The following is a 25,941-nucleotide window of genomic DNA, read 5'->3' on the forward strand; positions in this document are numbered from 1 at the left end:
TATAGTTGTGCGACAGGGACCTTAGGAGATTTTCGCCGGGAGAGCGCTACCGGGGTCGGGATTCTGCGCCACGAGGGAAGATGCTCAAGTCCAAGACGTTCTTAAAAAAGACCCGGGCGGGCGGTGTGATGAAGATAGTGCGCGAGCACTACCTGCGGGACGACATCGGCTGCGGGGCGCCCGGGTGCGCGGCGTGCGGCAGAGCGCACGAGGGGCCGGTCCTGGAGCTGCAGCCCCAGGACCCGGCCAGTAGCCTCTGCCCACGGCCGCACTACTTGTTGCCGGATACTAACGTGTTACTGCACCAGGTGCGTCGGCGGGCGGACAGAGCGGCGATGTCACAGGGAAACTGAGGCCCGGGGAGGCGGATCTTGGGCGGGGTCATAGAGGCAAATCCCACAGGGTCCCAAGCTTTCTGTTCCCCAGGCCGAGGTTCTTTTCTTTGCACTGTTATATTCAGTTCTTGGAGTCGTCTTTTAGACACGTTAATTTTCTAACTCCTGGTGTCTTTTCTGCCTTAGATTGTAAGTGTCTGGAGGCCGGGGACCTGGGCTTCTGTGGCCTCCAGCCTGAGACTCCCAGGCAGCTTGTAAGTCCCTACGAATGAAAACGATGTGGGCCAACGTATTTCTTTATTAATCGCCTTGATTCTACGAAATTTCGTGATTGGTCTGTTTAACTGTGGTCTTCGCTGGTAGACCTGAAAGGCGGAGTGACTACTGTCACTTTTTGTAGCCAAATAGCTCCTTGGCTTACATGTATATTCAGCGTTTTAACTGGCAGGGTTTTATGTTTGACAGAAACGTTATACAAGTGAGTATGTAGAGAACTGATCTTTCTTTCCTTCCCTCTTTTGTTTTAAGATTGATGTTCTTGAGGACCCTGCCATTAGAAATGTAATTGTACTGCAAACAGTTCTCCAAGAAGTGAGAAATCGGAGTGCCCCTGTCTATAAACGAATCCGAGATGTGACGAGTAACCGAGAAAAGCATTTCTATACATTCACTAATGAGCATCATAGGTAAAGAAATATTATATTAGATTAAAACTACCGCTAAGTTAGCTAAATTTGGGAGAGGGTTTTGGAAAGTAATTTGTGACATTCTCAGAAGATAAGCAGTGGGTTTCTTATTTTGGTTCTTACACAGTTGTGCACAAGATAAGGCTTAGTGGACCTCCACTAAAGTCACATAGGCACTGATGGGATCAAGTCTAGAACCAAGGTCTGCTGACTCTTAGGCTACAGTCAGAACCTTAGTTTCCAAAATGTTTTGTTGTGGATTTGGTTTTATCTTGAGTTGAACAGTAGAATTTTGGAAGATGAGATTTGCCTGTGTTCCTAGAATACCGTGTATGTAAAAAACCAACATAAGGTAATAAAAAGTATCAGTTTGTGAAGAAGCAGTTTAAAGATACAAAACAGAGCTATTCTCAATGTGCTTTTAAAAGTTTGAACTTGGCTCAGTAACTGGCTCAAGTGGCTAAGGCCCCAGCCACATACACCTGAGCTGGCGGGTTCAAATCCCTCCCCACCTGACAAACAACAACGACAGCCGGACTTTGTGGCTCCCGCCTGTAGCCCCAGCTACTTGGTAGGCAGAGGCAGGAGAATTGCTTGAGCCCAGGAGCTTGAGGTTGCTGTGAGCTGTGATGCTACAGCACTCTACCCAGAGCAATAGCTTGAGGCTCTGTCTCAAAAAAAAAAAAAAAAAGTTTGAACTTGCAACTAACTGATTACATTGAGAAAGATTAGATTAAGAAATAGAATTCTGGCTTGGCGCCTGTGGCTCAAGCAGCTAAGGCGCCAGCCACATACACTTAAGGTGGCGGGTTTGAATCCAGCCTGGACCCACCAAACAACAATATGGCTGCAACCAAAAAATAGCTGGGCATTGTGGTGGGCGCCTGTGGTCCCTGCTACTTGGGAGGCGGAGACTCGCTTGAGCCCAGGAGTTGGAGGTTGCTGTGAGCAGTGAAGCCACAGCACTCTACCCGGGGGGACAGCTTGAGGCTCTGTCTCCAAAAAAAAAAAAAGAAATAGAATTCTTTGATGTTTTAGGTTCATGACCTTTGAACTTGGACCATTGTCTTAGAAAATTTGATATTGCATATTATGTTGCATAAATAATCTGTGATGGATTATCTGTGATACTTTATTTGATTATGTTAGGGTTTCTTACCCTTGCCATTATTGATACTGTGTTAGAAGGATATTTAGCTGTGTCCCTGGCATCTACCCGGTGGCAACTACACCTTCTCCCAAACAGAATTATAACAGCCTAAAGTGTCTTCAGACATTCCCAAGTGTCCCCTGGGGGGCAGATTTTTCAAAATTTTACAAAGAGGGCACCACCTGTGGCTCAAAGGAGTAGGGCACCGGCCCCATATACTGGAGGTGGAGGTGGTGGGATCAAACTCCGCCCCAGCCAAAAACTGCAAAAAAAAAAAATAATAATAATAAAAATAAATTTTTTTTACAAAGACATGTCCAACATGTAGAGAATATTTTGTAAATAAAGGTACATTTATCTACACTGTCCCATTTTTCCTATGTATGTCAACTTTTGGGGTGACTTTTGGGACACGCTGTAGAATTCTGGTAGTGATTAACCCCATCCCTCAGGCTATGCAAATTAAGAAAACCTTAATTTCTCAATTTTCTCTTCTGTATTCTTATATCTCAGGCTTAAATACTGTTTTTGTGAGGAATATCAGTAAAGCACTTGCAGTCTTCATATTCCTAGCACCTCCTTGAAATCCAGAAATATTAAATAGAAACATTACCTATTTTTCAGAGCAGAAAGACCAAGTTTTTGTGAAGTGTGATCATCAGATTGCTAATCAGAGGTTAGCAGTTTTGTTAGCTTAAATGCAGTCAATTTTCCTTAGCAGTACTGGGGTTTATAGTAAGGCTCTTAGGCAGGGGTCCTCAAATTACGGCCCGCGGGCCACATGCAGCCTGCCAAGGACATTTATTTATCTGCCTGCTGGGTGTTTTAGCTGCCGCTGCCCTGCTTAGCCGTCAACTTGTCCCGGGACCGCAGTCCGGCCCTCCAGTGGTCTGAGGGACAGTGAACTTGCCTCCTCTTTAAAAAGTTTGAAGACCCCTGCTCTTAGGACATCCAGGCAAATCTCATTTAAGTTTTACTTATCCTGTTAAAACCAAAAAAGTAATTAACCAATTACTTTTACTGGTAAGCTTAAAGCATTTGCAGGTACATTGAATGATGAGGAATAAAGTAATTCTATTAATAAACTATTAATATAAATCAAGCTAAAATTCTGTAATTGAATCTGTTTTTAGCACTAAAAGCTGTTGTACTAAATTTTGCTATTATACTTAAATCTGACTGTGAAGAACAGATTTAAAGAAATAGGTAGATGCATTGATCTGTTTGGGAGTTCAGAGTGGATAGACCTAGAAGGAATGTGCAATCACATCTCTCTCTGGTCTTTCCGTCTCCAGATAGCCTCTGCCATTTATTGAGTGTTTACCATGTATTTGTGTAAGTAATGTATTATGCCTTTAAGTATTTAATGTATTATGTATTTAGTGACTATAGAATTACAATCATAAATTATTTAATCGTGCCATTTGTAGCTTTTAGGAATTGGTGTTAATCTATAGTTCGTGTGAAATCTTATTACCAGAACTATAAAGTTTTTGTTTTTGTTTTTGTTTTGAGACGGAGCCTCAAGCTATCCCCCTGGGTAGAGTGCCATGACATCACGCTCACAGCAACCTCCAACTCCTGGGCTCAAGTGAGTCTCCTGCCTCAGCCTCCCAAGTAGCTGGGACTACAGGCGCCCGCCACAACGCCTGGCCATTTTTTGGTTGCAGCCATCATTGTTGTTTGGCGGGCCCTGGCTGGGGATTCAAACCCGCCACCTTAGGTGTATGTGGCTGGCGCCTTAGCCGCTTGAGCCACAGGCGCCGAGCCAACTATAAAGTTTTAATACAGTTTATTTCAAGAAGCTGTTACTTTAATGTCTCAACCTAATGTATAAATTCTGATTTTGAATTTTTCTTACTGTAAATTGAAATTGCATTAGCCTTTTTATTGTCCCATTAATTAATAATGTGACTCTTTTCTAAGCAATTGTTTTCTTATAACCTTATAGGAGTTCTATTTATTTCTTATCTGAGGTATAAATCTGAATACCTTCAAGAGAAAAGATGAACTATTGATTTTTCAGTTTAATGGTTGCTAAGCATTTATGTCCTAAGAATTTTTACATAGCTTTGTTTCTATTGATTTCCTTTTATTTCACTTTTCCCCCTTTCCTTTACATTTAGAGAAACCTATGTAGAGCAAGAGCAGGGAGAAAATGCAAATGACAGGAACGATAGAGCCATTCGAGTAGCGGCAAAATGGTACAATGAACATTTGAAGAAAATATCAGCAGAGAACCAGCTGCAAGTTATCTTCATAACAAATGACAAGAAAAACAAAGAGAAAGCCGTAGAAGAAGGAATACCAGCTTTTACTTGTAAGTCTAAATGCAGAAGCAGTTACTGCATGTGTATAAATGCATAGGAAACCTGTCATTAGGCCCTCACATGTTCACTTGATTATTTAATATTTTCATAGTTCTATGCAACTTCCTGTGATGTTTTGGCATTTTTTAACTTCTCAGAGTTAAGCTAAGTAAGTTGTGCACAGTGGCTATTAATTTTCCTCTTAGCATTTGCACATGGTTTAGCAGTATAAACTGCTAGAGCTACTGGACCCACTGCCTCTGCTTAGGCATGACCACATCAACAGATCTTTGGTTTTTGTTTAAAGTACAATTGAAAAAAGACTATTCATGTTTTTTCACATCTAAGGAAAAAAACAATTGAATTTATCTACACAACATAAACTTATTTTTCAGGTGAAGAATATGTAAAGAGCCTGACTGCTAACCCTGAACTGGTGGATCGTCTTGCTTGTCTGTCTGATGAAGCCGTATGCTTGACTTTGTTTTATTTTCTCTTTGAAAAGTGGAAATAGCTACTGTGGCATGTTGGTGTACAGTTTACAGTTTACAGGTGTATAGTTACCAAATTGAAAAACTGGAATATTGGTGGGTAAACTGGAATTGGAGGAGGCCTTGAGTTATAAACAACAAGAGTGGCTTTAATAGGCTTATTGAAGTGCTGTTTCTAAATGAGTTGACTTTCTAAAATAGACTTATCCCTAGCAACCTGAGGAGCATCTGGCACGTGGTGGCACTATTTAGTTGACCAAAAAAAAAAAAAAAAGAATGGAATTCATGGCTGATCTGTGAATAAGTAGTAGCTATTTGACAAAGTGGCCAGTAGTGCAGATAACATAAGCCCAGAGTAGGAGAGATAGGAATTATAAGATGAAGTAGGACAGAATAGATAATGAAGATCTAGAATTTGTTCTATATGTAGGTTAGTAATTTTTCAAGTATCTTATAAAGATGTCCCTAAAGAGCTACTAAGAGGAGAAGAAAAAGCAGATAGGATTCTGAGCTTGCTACCTTATAGGGCAGGCTGAGAGAAATTGAGAGTGTATGAGGTGTGCATGGGTGGTGGGAGCAGGGTGATTAGAAGTGCCGTTATTTTGTAAGACCACGCTAATGTCAGTGTCTAGGGTGATGATGCATTTTATCAAGGGAAGATTAGAGGCAGAGAGGCTGGTAAAGGGGTTACTGTAGTGGCTGATACGAGAAGGCATGCTAAGGGAATAATTAAACCTTGGGCCTTGGCCAGGAATAGTGGTTCACACCTGTAATTACAGCACTCTGGGAGGCCAAGGTGGGAGGATGCTTGAACTCAAGAATTTGAGGTGGTTGTGAGGCTGACGATGTAGCACCTTAACCTGGGGCAACAGAATGAGACTCTGTCTCAAAAACAAAAAACCCCACCCAACAAAACAAATGCTGAGCCTTCTTTTCTTTGTTTTAATACAGAAGGTGCCAAAAAAATATATGCACATTGTAAGGGATCTTGTTGGAAGTAAAATCAACCATTCCCCAAAAATGTACGAATTGCATGTAAAATGGATGTGCTCATGTGTCTAGGTACACTTGACTAGTAATGGTACCATCAGTTCAACTTTGAAAAGTAATACATAGATAACATTGCTTAAAATGTGTATACCTTTTTTTGGCACCATCTGTGTATAAAGTGATACACATTAATGACTTCATAGCATTGTTATGAGATAGCAACAGTAGCATTAATACACTCTCATTTCCACCTGGCACATGGCTATGGTAAATGTAAATGGTGGCTTTTGTTGTAGAGATAGGTTTTATGTGATAAGATGTACATAAATCCAGTCTTGACGGTATTTCTCTCATCCCTGCTTACCTTTGACCAGCTACTTTATGAAACCAACAGGGAAATGAGAAGATAAAAGCTAGACTTGATTTTTTTGAATACAGGTTTAGGATCACCCTGCCTAATATGCAGCCACTTGGTCATATGTAGCTGTTTAAATTTAGTACATATTAATTATTCAGTTTCGCAGTTGTACTATTCGTTTTTTAGTTGCTTAAGAGAAACTTATGCCTAGTGGCTACCATATTAGACATCACAAAAAGAATATATCCTCCACAAAACAGAAAGTTGTTTTGGTTAGCCCTGGTCTAGAAGAAACACTGTACTATATCTTATATTCATAGAATTGTATATACTATAATGTATCGATGATACCTGATATCGATGATAGTTACATGTGTTGAATAAATAGGTTTACCAACTGTATCTTTTGGTTTGCTTATTTCATAGAACGAAATAGAAAGTGGAAAAATAATATTTTCAGAGCACCTTCCCTTAAGTAAGCTACAACAAGGCATAAAATCTGGTACATACCTTCAAGGAACATTTAGAGCCAGCAGGGAAAATTACTTAGAAGCTACTGTATGGATTCACGGAGACAATGAAGAAAATAAAGAGGTAAGCGTGTAAATAAATTCCTTGTATACTAAAATACTTTCAAAATATTATCTTCCGTTTAAGTGTTTACAATTTTGTATGAGAAAAAGGCTTTATCATCCCAGATTATCAGCTTGAGGATGATCATGTAGGAGGTGATAGTTACTAGTAGAATTAATCATTTTGTAAGTTTTAAGAAAACTATTTATTGGAGAAAAGAACTTTCCATTAGTCTACTTTTAAGAGGATAAGAATCTGGTCTTTCAAATAAGAAAAAAATAAGATGCTGTTTTGTATATTATGAACAGTTATGGTAAAGATTCGTTGCATAACACATGCGGCTGCTTCATACCCTTTAAAGCAAACAGCAACCATTTTTGCATTGCTCACTGTTTGCCTGGTAACTGTTGGAATTCTTTACATTCATTATTTCATTTACTGTGCAGTCCAACCTATCAAAGTAGATACCGCATTTTTTCTTTCATTTTACCCGTGAGGACCCTGAGACTTAATAGAGTTGAAATAAATTTTCCCAAAGTCTTAGTATGGTGGAGCCATAGTGCATTATGGTGGAGACAAATTGTATTATCTGACCCATGATTTTTGAAACCAAAAAGGAAATGAGGTGTTCAAGGCTCCACCACTTAGTACGTTATGGTGGAGCCTTGAACACAAATTGTATCATCTGACCCATGATTTTTCTACTTGATCCAGAGAAATTGAGAGTATGGGATTAAAGGAAACTGTAGACAAAAGAAGAAAATATGAAGGAGAAGAAATAGAGATGACATAGAGACATTCAGAGTATATAGAAACTTTGGTTAGGTGACCTTCCCGTTGTTATGTTGCCATTAAAAATATTTGCACATGCCATGTATTGTTTAAAATAGATACTTTTACAAGGACTTAAACATTTAAACCGTGCTGTCCATGAGGATATTGTGGCTGTGGAGCTTTTCCCCAAGAGTCAGTGGGTAGCACCGTCTTCTGTGGTTTTACAAGATGAAGGTCTAAATGAAGATGATGTGGAGAAGGAAGAGGAGAGAGAACAAATGGTATGAAACTGAGCAGGTCTTGTTTTTGGTCTAGGTGACTTAGAATTATTAAGTAATCGGTCAGCTTTGGAGAAAGTTAAACAAGTTTTTTCCTTTCAGATTTATTGAATAAAATTATAGTTCTGCAGGTTTAACACATGTCATAGGCAAAGCTGATTTTTTTCCACTTCTAATATTTCAGTAGTTTGCTTTTACAGTCTTAATTAAGACTCAAATAAGTGGGTTTGTTTTGTATATAGTATATAACAGTATATACAAAACTGTTAATTTGAGTGTGAAGCCAGAAATCTGTAACAGTTAAGTATGCAATCTAAGTTAGTGAGGTTTAAGTAAATACAAATTTAACATTTTGTGAAATGCGTCTTGGCCCTTGTAGCTCAAGTGGCTAGGGCACCAACCACATACACCAGAGCTGGCAGGTTAAATCCGGCCCGGGCCTGCTGAACAACAACGACAACTACAAACAAAAAATAGCTGGGCGTTGTGGTGGGCGCCTGTGGTCCCAGCTACTTGTGAGGCTGAGGCAAGAGACTCGCTTAAGCCCAGGAGTTTGAAGTTGCTGTGAGCTGTGATGTGAGCAGTCTACTGAGGGCAACATAGACTCTGTCTCAAAAAAAAAATGTGTGAAATGCTTTATGTAATGTCAGCATTCCCGTAACGTAATATTAACATGTTTTTCTGTGCCCTTATGTTTGGGCATAATTATTTCTTCTCTGTTGCCATATTTATTATGAAGAGAATGCTTTTGATTATTTCTTAGCAGTTTTTTCTTTTTAAAGGAACAGAGGGTCTTGCCCTGTTGCCCAGGCCAGAATGCAGGGCGTGATCACAGTTTACTGTAACCCCAACCTCCTGGGCTCAAATGATCTTGCCATTTCAGCCTCCTGAGTAGCTGGGGTTATAGGCACACCCCACAATACTTAGCTAACTTTTTAATTTTTTGTAGAGGCAGGCTCTTGCTATGATGCCCAGACTGGTCTCGAACTCCTATTCTCAAGTGATCATCCCACCTCAGCTTCCCAGGATGCTGAGATTACTGTTTCCAGCCTTTTCTGCTATTTCTAATAGCATACACTTTTTATTTGGATTTTTTTTTTTAAGATAAGGAAGAATCTTTGAGGGCATATCTCTTTTTTAATGAATTAATAAAGGTCCAAAGGGTACTAGTCACCATAACCCCCCAGGTAGTTAATGAAAAATAGTACTAAAATTCTAGTCTGTTAATTCCCAGACCTGTGTGTGTGTTTTAGTCAGTAAATATTAAATTGGAAAGATTGAGTTGGGACATACTTATTCAGTTGTATTTATTTCTTTGCTTTTTGCTTTTTTTTTTTTTTTTAGGATTTTATTAAATAATTTCCATGGTTTGGTTTAGCATGTTTGTGTCTAGAATTTTGAAGCATCAACATTCTAATTTTATGTCATAATTTACTGCCTGAATGTATTATCATTTAAATACATATTCTGATGTTGAAGTGAAATCACCTCATTATACTTAGAGGAAAATGACTGAAGATTTTTATTTTTATGTCTCAGCTGAAGACTGCTGTAAGTGAAAAAATGTTAAAGCCTACGGGTAGAGTGGTAGGAATAATAAAAAGGAATTGGCGACCATATTGTGGCATGCTTTCCAAGTCTGACATCAAGGAGGTGAGTAAAGAGCACGTTAGTATGTAATAAAAGTGCTAACCTTTCTTTTTAAGCTTTTGTTCCCCTGGAACCTCTTTACTTAGGGTAACTCAATTCTAAGAGAGGGTATTGCGACAAAAATGCCAAATACAGTAGAGCAGTGGCACCTCACAAACCGTGGAAGCTTCTACAGCCTGGGTCTGTGCTACTATGTCACTTTCTAGTACACGCACAGACACACTCATGTACATGGGCACACACACGTCTTTCTGCCCTCATTGGATCAGGCATTTGCACTGATCTGGTTTTTCTTCCTCTTTAAAAAAATGATAAAATGTTTCTGGCTCGGCACCCATAGCTCAGTAGTTAGGCCGCCAGCCACATACACCGGGACTGGCAGGTTCAAATCCGGCCCAGGCCTGCTAAACAACAACAAAAAATAGCTGGGCGATGTGGTGGGCACCTGTAGTCCCAGCTACTTGGGAGGCTGCGGCAAGAGAATCGCTTAAAAGAGTTTGAGGTTGCTGTGAGCTGTGATGCCAAGCCCTCTACTGAGGGTGACATAATGACACTCTTGTCTCAAAAAAAAAAAGATGTTTCATATAATTTAGAGTGGTCTCTTTGCCTCTATCCTCAGATTTTGTGCGTGTTTGTGTAACCTTTTCTCCTAATTTTCTTTAGTCAAGAAGACATCTCTTTACACCTGCTGACAAGAGAATCCCTCGAATTCGGATTGAAACGAGGCAGGCTTCTGTATTAGAGGGACGAAGAATTATTGTTGCCATTGATGGTTGGCCCAGAAATTCCAGATATCCAAATGTAAGCTCAAACTATTAATTTTATCTTAGGACATTGGTGCTTTTGATTAAAATAGAATCTCCTTCTGCACAGGATTAGTCGTGAAATTTAGGGTACTTTCACAGTTAACTGATAAACAGCATTTCAATTTGAAAGTTAGTTTTATGGAATTGCAGAGTAAATCATATGGTTACTTTTACTCAGATTTCTGAACAAATAACTTTTATTCATAGGAAGTAGATTCTAATTAACAACATTTGAAGCTGAAGCACATTTTGCACTGGACAGTTCATAGGAAATAGATGCTTTTTGATGTAAGAATTGAGCCCTCATGAAGTCTCTGTCATAAAATCAGTTGAGAGGTCATTTAGCTTATGGAAAGAGTCATTTTTAAGACGTTATTAGGGGAATATTTAGAATAAATGATATATCAAGTGCTGAAAAGTTTAATATATAATGTAAATTACCTATAAAATAGGCCTTTCTAATAATAGCTTTTGGTTTTAGGGACACTTTGTAAAAAATTTAGGTGATGTTGGAGAGAAAGAGACTGAAACAGAAGTTTTGTTGCTGGAGCATGATGTTCCCCACCAGCCCTTTTCACAAGCTGTTCTCAGCTTTCTGCCAAAGATGCCCTGGAGTATTACTGAAAACGTAAGTTGAAAAGAGTTCATCGCACTTTACAAGTTAGTATATTGTAGCTAGTTTTGCATAATTTCTATATGTGTTTTTACATATGTGGAAATCATGGTTCTTCCTCCCCTGCATTTAGTTGGGTATAGCTCTCTTAGGTATCACAGAAATCATTTGCTGCTTTACTGAAAGACAAATTTTTTCTGAGGGGCAGATGCCAGCATATATCAAATAGTTTAAAGGCAGAGGAAACTACTAGTTATAAATCATAATTTGTGGTTGTCATCAAGAAAATTAAGCTAGGCTTTTTATATATTATTGACTTTAAAAGTGCTGAGTTGCAGTCGTGTACTGAAATTATTTTTTTATATTGTGACATCTTCTAGGACATGAAAAATCGAGAAGACCTGAGGCATCTGTGTGTTTGTAGTGTGGACCCCCCGGGATGTACTGATATAGATGATGCTCTACATTGCAGAGAACTTGAAAATGGACATTTGGAGGTATTCACGTTGGAATCATGTTCTTACCTAGATAGAGTTCTATTCTTGAGTTCATTTTCTTTTGACCCAGGATAGATTTTGTGAACTACCTGTGTGCAGTGTAGTCATGGGTGTAAAAACTAATGGGCATATGTTGGAAGTTGAAATTGCAGGTGTGACTGAGTTCTTCAATTGATAGGGCTAAATTTCTTTTCTTTAAAATTTCTTTGGTATACTTATCGAATTAAACATATGAACATCCTTTTATTGTCTTTTTAAGGTTGGTGTTCATATTGCTGATGTTAGCCATTTTATCAGGCCAGGAAATGCCTTGGATCAAGAATCAGCCAGAAGAGGAACAACTGTATACCTTTGTGAAAAGGTAAATGTGTTGGATTTAAAATTTTTTTAAATCATGGGCTTTTTTGGATTCTTGAACAGTTATGGTTTAAAATACAGGCTGTCCCTAAGTTACAAATATCTGACTTATTACAACTTGGACTTATAAATGGAGGCTATTACAGATAATGGATAAAAGTACCTATTCTAACTTACATACAAATTCAACTTAAGAACAAACCTACAGAACCTATCTCATTTGTAATCTAGGGACTGCGTATCGTATGAATTAGCCAGAAGAAATCATGGAATAAAGTGTATTTTGAATCCCTGAAAATCACATTTTTGTTAGTAGGTGACCTAAATAACAAGTAAAGTATGATTCCCCTAAACTTACACAGAAGAACTGTGAAAGTAAAGGGGAAAGTTAAGCCTAGTCTTGTTTTCCTTAAAAGTATAGTTTCTCTCTATTTTTAGTATTTTTACTTTTTATTTATTTATTTTTTGAAGACAGAGTCTCTCACTTTGTTGCCATTGGTAGAGTGCCATGGCATCATAGCTCACAGCAACCTCAAGGTCTTGGGCTCAAGCCAAGTAGCTGGGACTATAGGTGCCTGTCCTAATGCCCAGCTATTTTTTTTTTCTTTTGAGAGACAGGATTTTGCTCTTGTTCAGGCTGGTCTTGAACTCCTGAGCTCAAGCAGTCCACTGGCCTCAGCTTCCCAGAGTGTCAGGATTATAGGCATGAGCCACCACACCCAGCTTATGTTTTTAATAGTTGTAAAACCATGTAGTTTGTGTTAAACATTAGTGAAAGGTCCATTAATAGAGCTGTTAATGCTTTTGACAGTTACTCAGTACCAACTTACAGACTGGAGATTTGAATCTTCCCTAAGACCATGAAATCAGTAGTTTAGGGGACTTAAACGTTGGTATACTGGCATGAAGTCCAATTTTCTTTCATAGATTTTCTTCCACAGTTTTGTATGGCTATTTTCCTAGTGACAGACTTTTTACTTGATGTTTTCTCATTCTGTTCATGAAGACCAGAAAGCTCCTTTTTTTTCCTATTAGATTAATGCTATCTGTGCTATGTAGGAATAGAATCTTAAATAAATGTGTGGATATAGCTAAATAATCTGTAACTCTATTTTTATATTTTACAGAGGATTGACATGGTCCCAGAGTTGCTTAGCTCTAACTTATGTTCCTTAAGATCTAATGTTGACAGGTATTCATGTTTTTTCATAAGAATATCGTATTTACTACTTTAACTGATTCCCATTAATAAATATGGTCTTATTTTCCTTCATAGACTGGCATTTTCATGTATTTGGGAAATGAATCACAATGCTGAAATCCTAAAAACAAGGTTCACAAAAAGTGTCATTAATTCAAAGGTTAGTTTCATGGTTATCTCCAGTGTTTGAAATCTTTGCTAATTTTGAGTTTCCTAGTTTCCAAATTAATTGAGTTTCCTAATTAATTCAAAGATTAGTTTCATGGTTATCTCCAGTGTTTGAAATCTTTGCTAATTTTGTGATTGGGGAAAGTAGGGCTTATACAACTAAAATTTTCTCCATTGTTACAGCAGAATCTAGTATTTTTCAGTTATTTGCTTAATAATGTTCTTCAGAAAATTGTTTATGTCGTAGTTGTTCTGTATTCAGAAACTTAAAATCTATGTATTAGGGAAGACCAAATAGGTGATTTTTACACCCCAACTCAGAAACACAGTAATGGAAGTTGTTCCTACTTATAAAAAGTTAGTGTTTAAAAAGTTAGCATGTACATCACCATGTCCACATCTTCTCATGGAAATGATATTATGGGTCATAGTTGGATTCCAGTAGTAGTAGTTGCCTGAGATTATGTTTGGACGGAAGTGGAGTGAGATTGTCCATCTCGTCCTTTTCCTTTTCTCGTATCTCTCCCCAGATTCCCGTTTGTTGTCTTCATTTTGCTCTCCATTTTTCTCCAAGATTTACTAAACCCCTTATGTTTCATTGATCTGTTGTCGGGCTTACCTGCTTTTTCTTTCCCTTTGGCATCATTTTTCTGTTTCGGTAACTAGTGGTTGGAAAGAAAACCACTCATGACAGACTTTTTATTTGACATTTTCCTAGTGACAGACATTTTATTTGACAGAAATAAAGCTGTTAGACTGACAAATAGTGATATGTGATTATCTATGCCTCCACAGATCAGTAGTTATAAATAAGAATGAGTTTATAATTTTCTCGGACTTGGTCAGTGTAACAAAATTAGATGAAATAATTTAGAAGAGGAGCTCTTAGCTCTTAGTGGATCGATGGGTTGCCTCTCCCAGGAATCTATGATTTGGATTATGACCTGCATAATCTAAAACTCTTAAGCCGTTTCTCAAATTTTTGTTTATGAAAAGTGGTAGTTTTCCATGAGGAAAGAAATAGAAACAGAAACAGGTAATATTTATATAATTTGGATTGTCATTAAAGATTTCTTTAGATTTTTCTATGATTTGTCTCATTCTTAGGTACTTCTGGCTAGACTCACATAATATTCTTAATTATTTGCCAGTGAGTAGGATAGTAACAATCTGGAAGAGAGTTTATTTTACAGTTATCAGAGAATAGATGTAACCTGCCTGTACATTATATTTTAGTATTACCTGAGTATTTTCTATACTAACAGAAATATGAAAGTGATTAAAATTTAAACTATTTGTTAATAGTACTGCCCTATTTCTTTGTTTTTATGTAAGTTTGCTTAGGTTGTATAGTGCCTCAGAGTTAATAAACCAGAAATCATGTACATGGAGTGTAAAAAAATATTATAGTTGTGAATTTCTCTTTTGTTATAGATTTTAGGTTATCTGAAATCATGAGTTTTAGGTAGTGGAAATGTGAGAGCATAGTAAAGAAATTTTATCATTTCTAAGAGCTATGTTAACATGTGGTTTCTTTTTTAGGCATCACTCACCTATGCCGAAGCTCAGATGAGAATTGATTCAGCAACCATGAATGACGATATTACCTCTAGTCTCCGTGGACTAAATAAACTAGCCAAAATTCTGAAGAAAAAAAGAATTGAAAAAGGGTATATTTCAAAGATACTAAGATATCTTAATTCATTTATCATAGTATTAGGATGATTTGTGGACTCTTTAAATTGTTTTATCAAGGACAGTGATGAATTATTTAATAAGGTGAATAGAGACTCCCATTTCTTCTAGCTACTGTGGAGTTCTTATAATTTGTTGTGCTACAGAATGATGTGTTTGAGTTAAAGGTCTTGAAGAAATTCTAGGAAGGGAAGAACTTCTTAAGACTTATATGGATTATTTTAATTTTAATTAGAAATGAGTTTCCAGATTGAACACTGGTTTTCAAATAAATGTGGATGAAGTCTTCCTAGCACTTTAGATTTGGGGAAGGGATTTTAGAGATTATCTAATGCAACACTTTATTTTTTAAATAACTAAAAGTTACATAAAGTAGTCTTTCCAAAGATTGGATAGCAAGTAGCAGATTTAGACCTTGTAGCTATTATGTGTGGCATTAACCTAACTACAAAAAGATTAAGGTAAGGAGTGTTAACCCAAACTTGTTGAAAGAAAGCAGTCAGAACAAATTGGATTCTTGACAGATGTCATCAGCTATCAGAGAAAACCAAGTATATGAAACATGAGCCCTTCAGATACTGGTCTCTGGGTTCTCATGTCCATCCAGGGTAGGGTCACAAGTAGTTACTACAAGTGTTTTTGTTGGGGAGTGCAAACCCTATACCTGTACTGTTTGATAAAAGATGCCCATTTAAATTTATTAAAGTTAAATAAAATTAACAACTTAGTTCCTCAGTCTTATTAGCCGCATTTGAGGCATTCACTAGCCACATGTGGCTCATGATTATCTTATTGCCCAGTGTAGATATAAAATGTTTCCATCACTACAGAAAATTCCACTGGACGTTATTCTAGGTAGTGCTGAGCCACATGTGTCTCTACTAGCACCTCAGTTTTCTGGGAATTTATCATGATTTTAGTGTGAGACTTGAGCTGTGTGGACAATTTGGATGTGCTAAAACCCAACAAAAGTTATCAAACTGGAGCAAAACTCTTATTTAAGCTTGTCGTTTACATGTGGGAGAAATAGAAATGGATTTTTTTATGACACATTATCAGTCCTTTTGTTATTGAACAGTATGCCAGGCAGGCATCATAAGAACATTTGCATTAAGATCGTCATCTACTGGTAAAATATATCATTGATTCTTCTCATACTTAAGGAGTATAAAGAAAATAATCAAAATAGCGACATATTTTAGCTTCTTTAATTATTAATACTCATGAATAGATACAGGACGTTAACTGTTCTTTGAAGAAAAAAACAATCCAGATGTGATAAATACACCTTGCTTTTTATATTGAGATCCATTAATAAACACATATGAGGTTTGATGTAGAACTTGATGGAGGGCAAGGAGTATTTGTCAAGATTCCCTTTGTAGTGTATATTCCGACAGGGGCTCTCAGTAAAGGTGAGAAGTTGAAGAAGAAAAGGGCTTATTTCTCACTTAATTTGCTCAGTCATCTTTATTTTTTTTTTCCCTTTTCCATGATTGTCGTGGATTGCCTATTAGTCTATTACCTATAAAAGATTCATTCTTGGAATTTTGTCTTGTTATTTGCTCACTTGACTAATTTAACTCTTTGTTTTTATTTAGGGCTTTGACGCTGTCTTCTCCTGAAGTTCGATTCCACATGGACAGTGAAACTCATGATCCTATAGATCTGCAGACCAAGGAACTTAGGTATGCAACTTTTTGGATGGGTAGTAGATAAGATTTTGAATTTAAATGTAATGTTTTTTAGTATATATATTAATAACTAAAACATTTATGTTCAAAATGTTGCTTTCTGTTAGGATTATTGTAGATTTTCTTGGTTAAAATATGTAGAAAAGTAAATTTGATCTCTTTAGGTTTTCTTATATAAAACTAGGAGTAGTAGTATAATGGAAAAATTTTCAATATCAATTTATTTCTTTGATGTATGATATATTAGAACTTGACTAGTAATGGTTATGGTAAATAAGAGATTGTCATGATTACTTTCTTAGGTGTTAAATACAGAATATACTGTAATAGGATAGAATGGGCTTGAAGCCCATGGATTCCACTTTTGCCACTACTATTTCCAACAAGTTTTTTTTTTAACTTGTCTATGCTGCAATTTATTTGTCTGTAAATCGTCTCTTATTCTTACTGGTACCTACCTCACAGGACATTATGAAAAGTACACAGAATTAAGCTATGATTTTCTTTTATAGCTTTAGTTAAGATATAGGTAACAGGGACATTTTTGGTTAAATTAGAGTTTAGGCCTCTTTCATTGCTTCTGATATGAAGGTCACTATGAAAGTTTTGAGACTGTGTTAGGGTCCATTATTTCACTTCCTAGATAGATAGTTGACAGCAGCGTCCTTTCTGATGGACCTGTGTAAGTTTCAACTTGCTGGGCTTATCGACATTGCTGGGAGAGCCTCATTTATTACTGTCCTCGTGTGCATGACATTTAGTCTGTGTCAGCTGTGGAGCTGGGAAGAGAGCACTTTTGTGTATAATGAGTCTCAAAGCCTTGAGCATCTATAACAGGCTTTCAGGGATATTAGTTCTTCACACTCAACAGTATTTGGTGGTTTCAAGAATTTAGAAGAGACCAACAAGTGGGTATCTGGTGACTGCAGATACTGCAGAGAACATTGCCACCATGGAAAAAGTAGTTAACAAAAATAATCAATGTGGGCAGTGCCTGTGGCTCAAAGGAGTAGAGCACCGGCCCTATAAGTCGGAGGTGATGGGTTCAAACCCAGCCCCAGCCAAAGACTGCAAAAAAAAAAAAATATTAATAATCAAGTGATGTTTAAGAACATTGAAATAGCACTACAGATTGAATTGCCAGCAGTGTCCTGTGATTGTCTTTGCGTCAGGAGGTTTTATCATGATGGGTGCCTCGCACTTTGCCAGGTGAACAGAAGCACATCTGTGTTGAATAATGTGAAGAAATACTGGTCCTATTGGATGGAGGCAAGTCATTTCTGGTGATGAAACCTGGATTTATTAGTTTGATCCAGAGAATAAGTGGTAGTCACTTAGCTAATGAAAATCCACTAACAAAAATGAAATGGCCCCAAAGGTTGGAAAGAAAGTGGTCACGTTGCACCTGTTTGTCTGGAGGAACAAAGAACTGTTACTACTCAGTGGTACACAATAGTGTGCCTACCAAAAGTTTTCGGAAGCTTCAAGAATGGCAGTCAGGGACTGGATTGCAGGAGACTGTCTTGCACCATGACAGCATGTCCTCCCAAGCAACATCACCATTCAGTTCCTGGAGTCCACAGAGGTTAAACTTATGACTCATTCACCCTGCAGTCCTGACCTGGCCCCCTGTGATTATTTCCTGTTTCCTACAGTAAAAAACCACATGTGCAGAAGAAGGTTCTCCAGCCCTAAGGAAGCTGTTCAAACTACTAAAGTGACCTTACAGCACTTGAAGAAAATGAGTGGAAAGAGTGTTTTCAACAATGGTTTACTAGAATGCAGATGTGTATAGAACAAGGGTTCTCAACCTTCCTTATGCTGATGCTCTTTAATACAGTTCCTGTGGGTCGCGACTCACAGGTTAAGAACCGCTGGCGTAGACTATTGTGGCGATTATTTTGAGAAAATATAGTAATCAAAATGATTTTCTGTTTCTTAATTTTTATGTATCTTAAAACTTCCATAGTGTCCCCCATATATGGTAATTCTGAAATTAAACATGCATGTATGCTTTTCTAGTAGATGACAAAGATTAAAAATGGGAAAATACTGAGTTTTTTACTTAGGACCAGTATATGCTTTAGATCTGCGCTTAAAAAGTTCCTTAGTGGGTTACTTCTAAGTATGTCTAATGCTAATACTAACAATGAAGCCAGGCATGGTGGCTCACACTTGTAATCCTTGTACTGTGGGAGGCTGATGGAGAGGGTCACTTGAGACCAGGAATTTGAGGTTATAGGTGATCACACTGCTGTAGTACATCCTGAGTGACAATGAGACCCTGTCTCTTAAAAAGAAAATAAAAAGTAGTAACAATGAGCTCAATATTGGGAGCTGTTTGTTCTTTGCTAAAGAACATCACCCACATTTCTAAGAGATTGTCCTCATATGATTAGGGGTTTTTCTAATATTTAAGATTGCATGTAAATTCTTCTTAAGAAGTTAAAAGATGGGCCCAGCGTGGTGGCTCATGCCTGTAATCCTAGCATTCTGAGAGGCTGCAGCAAGAGGACTGCTTGAGCCCAAGAGTTTGAGGTTGCTGTGAGCTATGACCCCACTGTGTTCTACCAAGGGTGACAAAGTGAGACGCTGTCTCAAAAAAAAACAAGATGTTATTAAAAATGGAAACATGAACGATTTATAATGCATGTTCAGTGACTTGTGAGAAAGCACCGTACAAGTAGAAGGTAGATCATTTACTAAGTGAAGCCTGAAATGTACATTGAATATACATAGAATGAAAACAGTATCAGAATTTTGACTACATAAACAGAAGGAAGATCATTTACTAAGCTGAACTGAAAACATACATAGAGGCTGGGCATAGTGGCGCACACCTATAATCCTAGCACTGTGGGAAGCAAGGCAGGAGGATAGCATGAGTTCAGGAGTTTGAGATCAGCCTAAACAAGAGCAAGACCTTGTTTCTGTTACAAATAAAATTATGCAGGTATTATGACAAGTGCCTGTTGTCCCATCTACTTGGGAAGCTGAGGCAGGATCACTTAAACCCTGGAGTTTGAGGTTGCTGTGACCTAGGATGACACTGTGGCACTCTAGCCTAGGCAACATAGTGAGACAGTGTCTCAAAAAAAAAAAAATAATACACAGAGTAACTATACATGGAATGAATACAGTATCAACACATTGGTTAAGAGTTTAGAAGTCAGATTATGTAGACTTGGATTCTGAGACTGGTAATAATTTATCTTGAGCAAGAGAGCAGTGTGGCATGTCCTTCATTTTCCATCTGCAAAGCAGAGTAGGGTAGGCATAGGTTTATGCCTAAGGCATAATGCCTGCTCCTAAGAAGTCACATTAACTGTTATAAATACGATCTCTTAATTTTAGTGATTTCTTGCTGAAAGTTTTAATTTTTCAAACCAAAATTTATATTACCTAAATAGCTTTTAATTTTTCTTGGTATAGTTTATTTTCATGGATTTAGAATTTTTTTTTTTTTTTTTGAGACAGAGCCTCAAGCTGTCCCCCTGGGCAGAGTGCCGTGGCATTACAGCTCACAGCAACCTCCATCTCCTGGGCTCAAGCGAGTCTCCTGCCTCCGCCTCCCAAGTAGCTGGGACCACAGGCGCCCGCCACAACGCCCGGCTATTTTTTGGTTGCAGCCGTCATTGTTGTTTGGCGGGTCCGGGCTGGGGACTCGAACCCACCACCTTAGGTGTACGTGGCTGGCGCCTTAGCCGGTTGAGCTATAGGCGCCGAGCCATGGATTTAGAATTTAATAAAAATGTCTTTGGACCTAGTAAAAGGAGGTAGAAATTCTTATGTTTAAAATTTTATATATTAATAGAGTTAGTAAGGCTTCTGTGTTTTCTTGTAAAATCTTCTCTGGTGTATAAGATTTACTCTGGCAGTAGATACATTATAAGAAATTGTCAGCATAGTAGCTAAGAAAGGGAAAAGCCATAGGCTTTTAAAAATATATATGTGTAGGACATATATGAATATTTACATAAGAAAAACTGTAACCTTGTTTGTAGAAAAGGTAACCTGTGAGTAAATATGATATATAGAAGTCTCAGATTCTTTCTCTTTTTTTTCTTTAATGCTGTTTCCATTGGCAGAGAAACAAATTCCATGGTGGAAGAATTTATGTTACTTGCCAACATCTCTGTTGCAAAGAAAATTCATGAAGAATTTTCTGAACATGCTCTTCTTCGAAAACATCCTGCTCCACCTCCTTCAAATTATGAAATTCTTGTTAAGGCAGCTAAGTCAAAGGTAAGATCCTGTACTGTAAAGAATCGTCTGTATTTGTGTTGTGGTCTGTCCTTTGCACTGAATAATTTATATTAACATCTACATAAGTTTTGTTGTTTATTGATAGAATTCTGCCAGTAGGTTTTTGGATGGAAAAAATAAAAGTATCTAACGTGAGTATGGTTGTCTATTTCTACATTGAAGTGATCTGCTTAATAAAATCTTTCAATGCCTTTACAGAGCCTCTATGCTAAAGACAGATGTTATAGACTAATTATTTACAGTATCTTGGACATACATAGTTACTCCTTATCTCAGTGCTGTTATGCGTTTTTTGGTGTTGCTTTGTGGCTTCTATGAACTGCCTAGCTTTAGAGATAGAGATATTTAGAGATAGTGAACATTTTGTCTTCTCTTTACTTCAGCTTAGTTAAGTCTTCTTCATATCATGTCCCTAAGAAAGAAGTCTATTTATTGCAGACATAAGAAGAGGAAAAATATAGAAAGGGCACCATTTTCGTGCCCCCTACCTCTAGTAGTAGCCTTTTAGTTAGGGATGCTTACTCCTAGAGTGACTTATCGCTTGCTTTGGTTTTTCTGGGATCACCTCAGTCGGGCTCTATTTCTACCATCTAGGGAGCGAGCTGGAAGGAGTCGTGGTGGATTGAAGAGCATTATTCTAATATATTGAAGAGCATTATTCTAATATGGCGTTGGTTTCTGGTTTTGGCTCAGACCTTTCTGGCACATCTACCCAACCATATCAGAACTGAATCTGCTTCTCACTCTACCACTCCAAAGCGTACTATAGGTAGAGGAAGAATGATTCAAGTTTTTTGACTCATCTCCCTACATTAGCTTGAAGCAGATAGATTTGATGAATCAGAACATTGTTCTGACTGAGCTATAGTGACCAGTACAGTTTTGTTTCTGGCCTTCACCTTTAAATGGAAGGAAAATAATGAAAACGCTATGTTTGCTTAATCTGATTATTTGGAAGACATGATGGTACCAATTTAGAGATGTTTAATGTAGTGTTCTTTACCTCGTTTTTATTCATAGAACTTGGAAATTAAGACTGATACAGCCAAGTCTTTGGCTGACTCTTTGGACCGGGCTGAGTCTCCTGCTTTCCCCTATCTAAATACACTGTTAAGAATATTAGCCACTCGCTGTATGATGCAAGCGGTGTACTTCTGTTCTGGGATGGATAATGATTTTCATCACTACGGCTTAGCGTCCCCAATATACACACATTTTACATCACCCATCAGAAGGTATTTTTTCTTTTGAAATTAAGAGATAGAAACTAGTTAATTTTGAATTTTTAAATGACATTTTAATACTAACACATCATGGTTCTTATTTCTCCTTCATGCATCTAGATATGCAGACATCATTGTTCATCGACTGTTGGCTGTGGCTATCGGGGCTGACTGTACCTATCCAGAGCTGACAGACAAACACAAGCTTGCGGATATATGTAAAAATCTCAATTTCCGGCACAAAATGGCTCAATACGCCCAGCGTGCGTCAGTGGCTTTTCATACCCAGGTATTTGCCTTCTATCAATAATGAAAGAGATGCAGTTCTGTTTGTTTTTTCATTTCAAAGAAATTTTGTTAACTTGCGAAATATTTTAAGACTATTTTTATTAAGATTGTATGTTATTTTACAGTTGTTTTTCAAAAGCAAAGGAATAATAAGTGAAGAAGCCTATATTCTGTTTGTAAGAAAGAATGCTATTGTCGTGTTAATTCCAAAGTATGGTTTAGAAGGTACAGTCTTTTTTGAAGAAAAGGACAAGCCAAAGCCACGGCTTATTTATGACGATGAGGTACAGTATTTCTAATGTTTTCGTTTGCTTTTGAGGGGGCACTCATAAAATTGTTTTTTGTACCCTATGTAATTTGTCCAAATCTCTATATGACAGAAGATCTACATTTAATTATGCCAACGAATCTGTAGTTTTACTCACAATTTCTCACATCTGTGTATGTTCCCACATACTCTTGTCCTTTTTTTTTTTTTTTAATATCATATAGTTTTGCCCCAGGTAGACAGGCAGAGTAAAGGAATAAAAGGCTGTGTCTGTATCAGGGAAAGAATCTTTAAAAAGTGACTTTTAGTGTCTGACTTACTCCCCACTCCCCTAACTTTATAACTGCAGCTCTGAAAACAGTGAAGAGTAAATTCCATCCAAAGTATCTTTATGGCTTCTTAATGGCATCTGGGAACTTAAAAAAAAAAGTACATTTATGCTCTTCTATTAGACCAACAGTTTGCTAATAGTAGGGTGAGAAACAGGATGAATATGTATTGAGATCCATTAATGAAAGGAAAAGTCATATTTATGTTGGATTACTTATTTGCGGTTTTTGTTATATCAAATACCCAGATGGTTATTAATATAGAAATTTTGAAATTTAAACTTTTAAATTACTATGAAGGATAAACTAAAGAATTAGAACAAAGCCTCAAATGTAAGAAAATAATAGTGACAAAATGTTTTTGGTTTAGATACCTTCACTTAAAGTAGAAGATGCAGAATTCCATATATTTGACAAAGTTAAAGTAAAAATCATGTTAGACTCATCTAATCTTCAGCATCAAAAAATCAGAATGTCCCTGGTAGAACCACAGGTAAGACCAAACTTAAAATTTCCATGTTGTGATGATAGAAATGGTATATATTTTGTCAAAAAGAGGGACATAGTTATTTCTGTTTAATGTTATAAGGAATCCTGTTAGTGTGGAGGCCAAATATAGTAGAACGTCCATAGCTGATCACCTCCCTGCACTTACCGCCTCCTTAAGTTGACTTAATTTTTATAGACAAGACACGCACCCCATATACGTATCAGTATGGAAAGCTTAGCTGCCTATGTGATTACCTCTGTCTGTTGAGCAGTTTGGTACAGTCACTTGGGTGGTCAGCTTACAGAAGTTCTGCTGTATTTCCATAGCATACCCTCACTAACTTGCTTGGGCTATCTGAAGAACATGCCAGACCTCCGAAAATTCTTCTGAGGGCTCTCGTGCCAAAATCAAAGGTCTTTCAGTTCTCCTGCCTGGTCCTTTAACGCCAGGAGTTTTGAAATGTGCACTTTTGAAGATGAACTTTTGAGGATACTGCCCCTGCCCTGATAGATCAGAGGTCCCTATGCCGTCAGTCACAGTGGCTCCACTAGAGAAAATTGGACATAGGCAAGGATGTTCAGTGAAAAACACTCTTCCCCAGTGACAGGCTTCTCATCTATTGAGATCATGTCTCCTTTTACGTTTCTGAACCACTGTCACTGTGTTAAGTATATTAACTTTGTAAAACCTTTTGTTAACCCCTTTTCCCTCTCTACTCTTACATTCTTTTAAACGTTAAAGTAGTAAAGGGGAAGTTGATGAGATTTCTTATTTTATGTTTCTAATCACCTTATTTTCTCCCATTTGCATTTCTTTAGATACCAGGAATAAGCTTTTCTACAGATAATTCGAATATGGACCTTAATGAACCAGAGAGAAAGAAGATGAAACTGAAAAAATAGCTAGCTATATTCAACAAAAATACTTCCAAAACCGATTTCCTTTTTAAAAGAAAAACTTGAGAGAACACTTCTAAGTGTGTGATACAGTTTGTTACTTTTTAAATATATGTTGGTAATTTTAAAAATTTGCATTTTTATTGAACTGTAAGTCTGTCCTATCATACTACTTCATTTCTGGATTAAACAGGACTATTTATGCAGAAGAATCCAATTGAATATCCATCACTTAAATGTGGTGACAGGATAGCAACTTCAAAGATCTGTAAAGATCATTTAAATGGAGCACTCATCTGCTCATTGAGCAGCCCCGTAATTTTGCATAAGTACATTGATTTGTTTAATATTGGTAGGAAAAAAAGCTATCATTTCTTATAGAGAACAGGACATTTTTAGAAGCAAAGAACAATTTCTTCTTTCTAAATCTTGAAAGCTGTCACTGTTTAGTATGTAATCTCTGGTTTGCCATTTTTAATTTACCTAATTGTTTTCTTACTGTGTGTTTGTTTTTTTTTTAAATCTCCTTGAACAGCTGTAAACATTTGGGTATTGGTAGAAAGGCAAGAAGTACGATATTTGACCTGACTGGAGAAATGGTTGGGTTTTTTTATTACCAGGAAAGAAGTGTGATCATCGTCCTTGATCTTTAGCTCCAGTGTCTTCCCCAAATAAAACATTAGAGCTTAAAGAATAGAAATGGTACTTTAAATGTTTATATCCTATTACTTATCAAATAAAAAAAAAACCCCAGATAATTAGTGGCTTTTAAAATTGTGATTATATGGGTTGGGGGGAATTGTTTAAGGACATATTAAAGGGAACAGACTAACTTCCCTTGCTAACCAGAGTTTAGTAGTGATTAAATTGGTGTTTTCAAGATATCTTGGGATAGGGTGTCCTTAAAACATTTTCAAGATATTTTGGGATAGGATGTCCTTAAAACACTTAACTTTCCTTATTAAATTTCTAAAACATTTAAAGCATACCAGGTTCATCACAAGTCAAGTAAATTATCTCCTTCTTCAAGGAGTTTGTAGTAAGATAGGCAAATAAATTAGTAATACAACTAAGTTGGTATAATTACAATATACCCAATATAAATAGTCATTTAAGCACTTAATTTTCATTGAATTATTTTTCTAGTTCCTTGTTACTGAGGAAAACATTCAAACATTGAAGCAGAACTTGATTCAGTTGAAGGGAGAGAGTAGACTTGAGTAGCCTTTGGCCCAAGTACCATTGGTCAGTGACTCACACAGTAGAGCAGTAGTCAGCAGCCCTTTTCTGACCCCCTTTAGGGGTCAGCCAGAACATTTTAGACTTTCTGGCTATGCTGTGTTGCACCTGCAGTACCCAGCTCTGTGGCTTGTAGTTTTAGGAGCCATATGCAGCATGTAAACATGAATGGCTATATTCCAATAACACTCGATTTATGGACCGGAACATTTGTTTCAGATGCACTTATCTATTGCTTAACAACAGGGAAATGCTTTGAGAACTGTGTCACTGTGTGAACATCAGAGTACACCTTCACACCCAAATGGGATGGCTAC

At 37.3% G+C, this 25,941-nt stretch overlaps 1 protein-coding gene across 1 annotated transcript; it reads left to right on the top strand.

The window, feature by feature from the left end:
• Nucleotides 1-25,159, top strand: DIS3 (DIS3 homolog, exosome endoribonuclease and 3'-5' exoribonuclease). Its single transcript, XM_003789728.3, has 21 exons — nucleotides 1-308; nucleotides 864-1,021; nucleotides 4,298-4,491; nucleotides 4,876-4,949; nucleotides 6,746-6,913; nucleotides 7,783-7,947; nucleotides 9,484-9,597; nucleotides 10,258-10,395; nucleotides 10,882-11,028; nucleotides 11,394-11,510; nucleotides 11,770-11,871; nucleotides 12,995-13,059; nucleotides 13,144-13,228; nucleotides 14,779-14,906; nucleotides 16,533-16,619; nucleotides 20,714-20,870; nucleotides 21,912-22,126; nucleotides 22,235-22,403; nucleotides 22,528-22,686; nucleotides 23,370-23,492; nucleotides 24,308-25,159. Exons 1-21 carry the CDS (start codon nucleotides 81-83, stop codon nucleotides 24,389-24,391), a joined length of 2,877 nt encoding a protein of 958 aa, XP_003789776.1. The 5' UTR covers nucleotides 1-80; the 3' UTR covers nucleotides 24,392-25,159.
• Nucleotides 25,160-25,941: the final 782 nt, after the last annotated feature.

This window comes from Otolemur garnettii, unplaced genomic scaffold (assembly GCF_000181295.1).
Source record: "Otolemur garnettii isolate 467f Iridium unplaced genomic scaffold, OtoGar3 scaffold00036, whole genome shotgun sequence".
In the NCBI taxonomy this organism is placed as follows: Eukaryota; Metazoa; Chordata; class Mammalia; order Primates; family Galagidae; genus Otolemur; species Otolemur garnettii.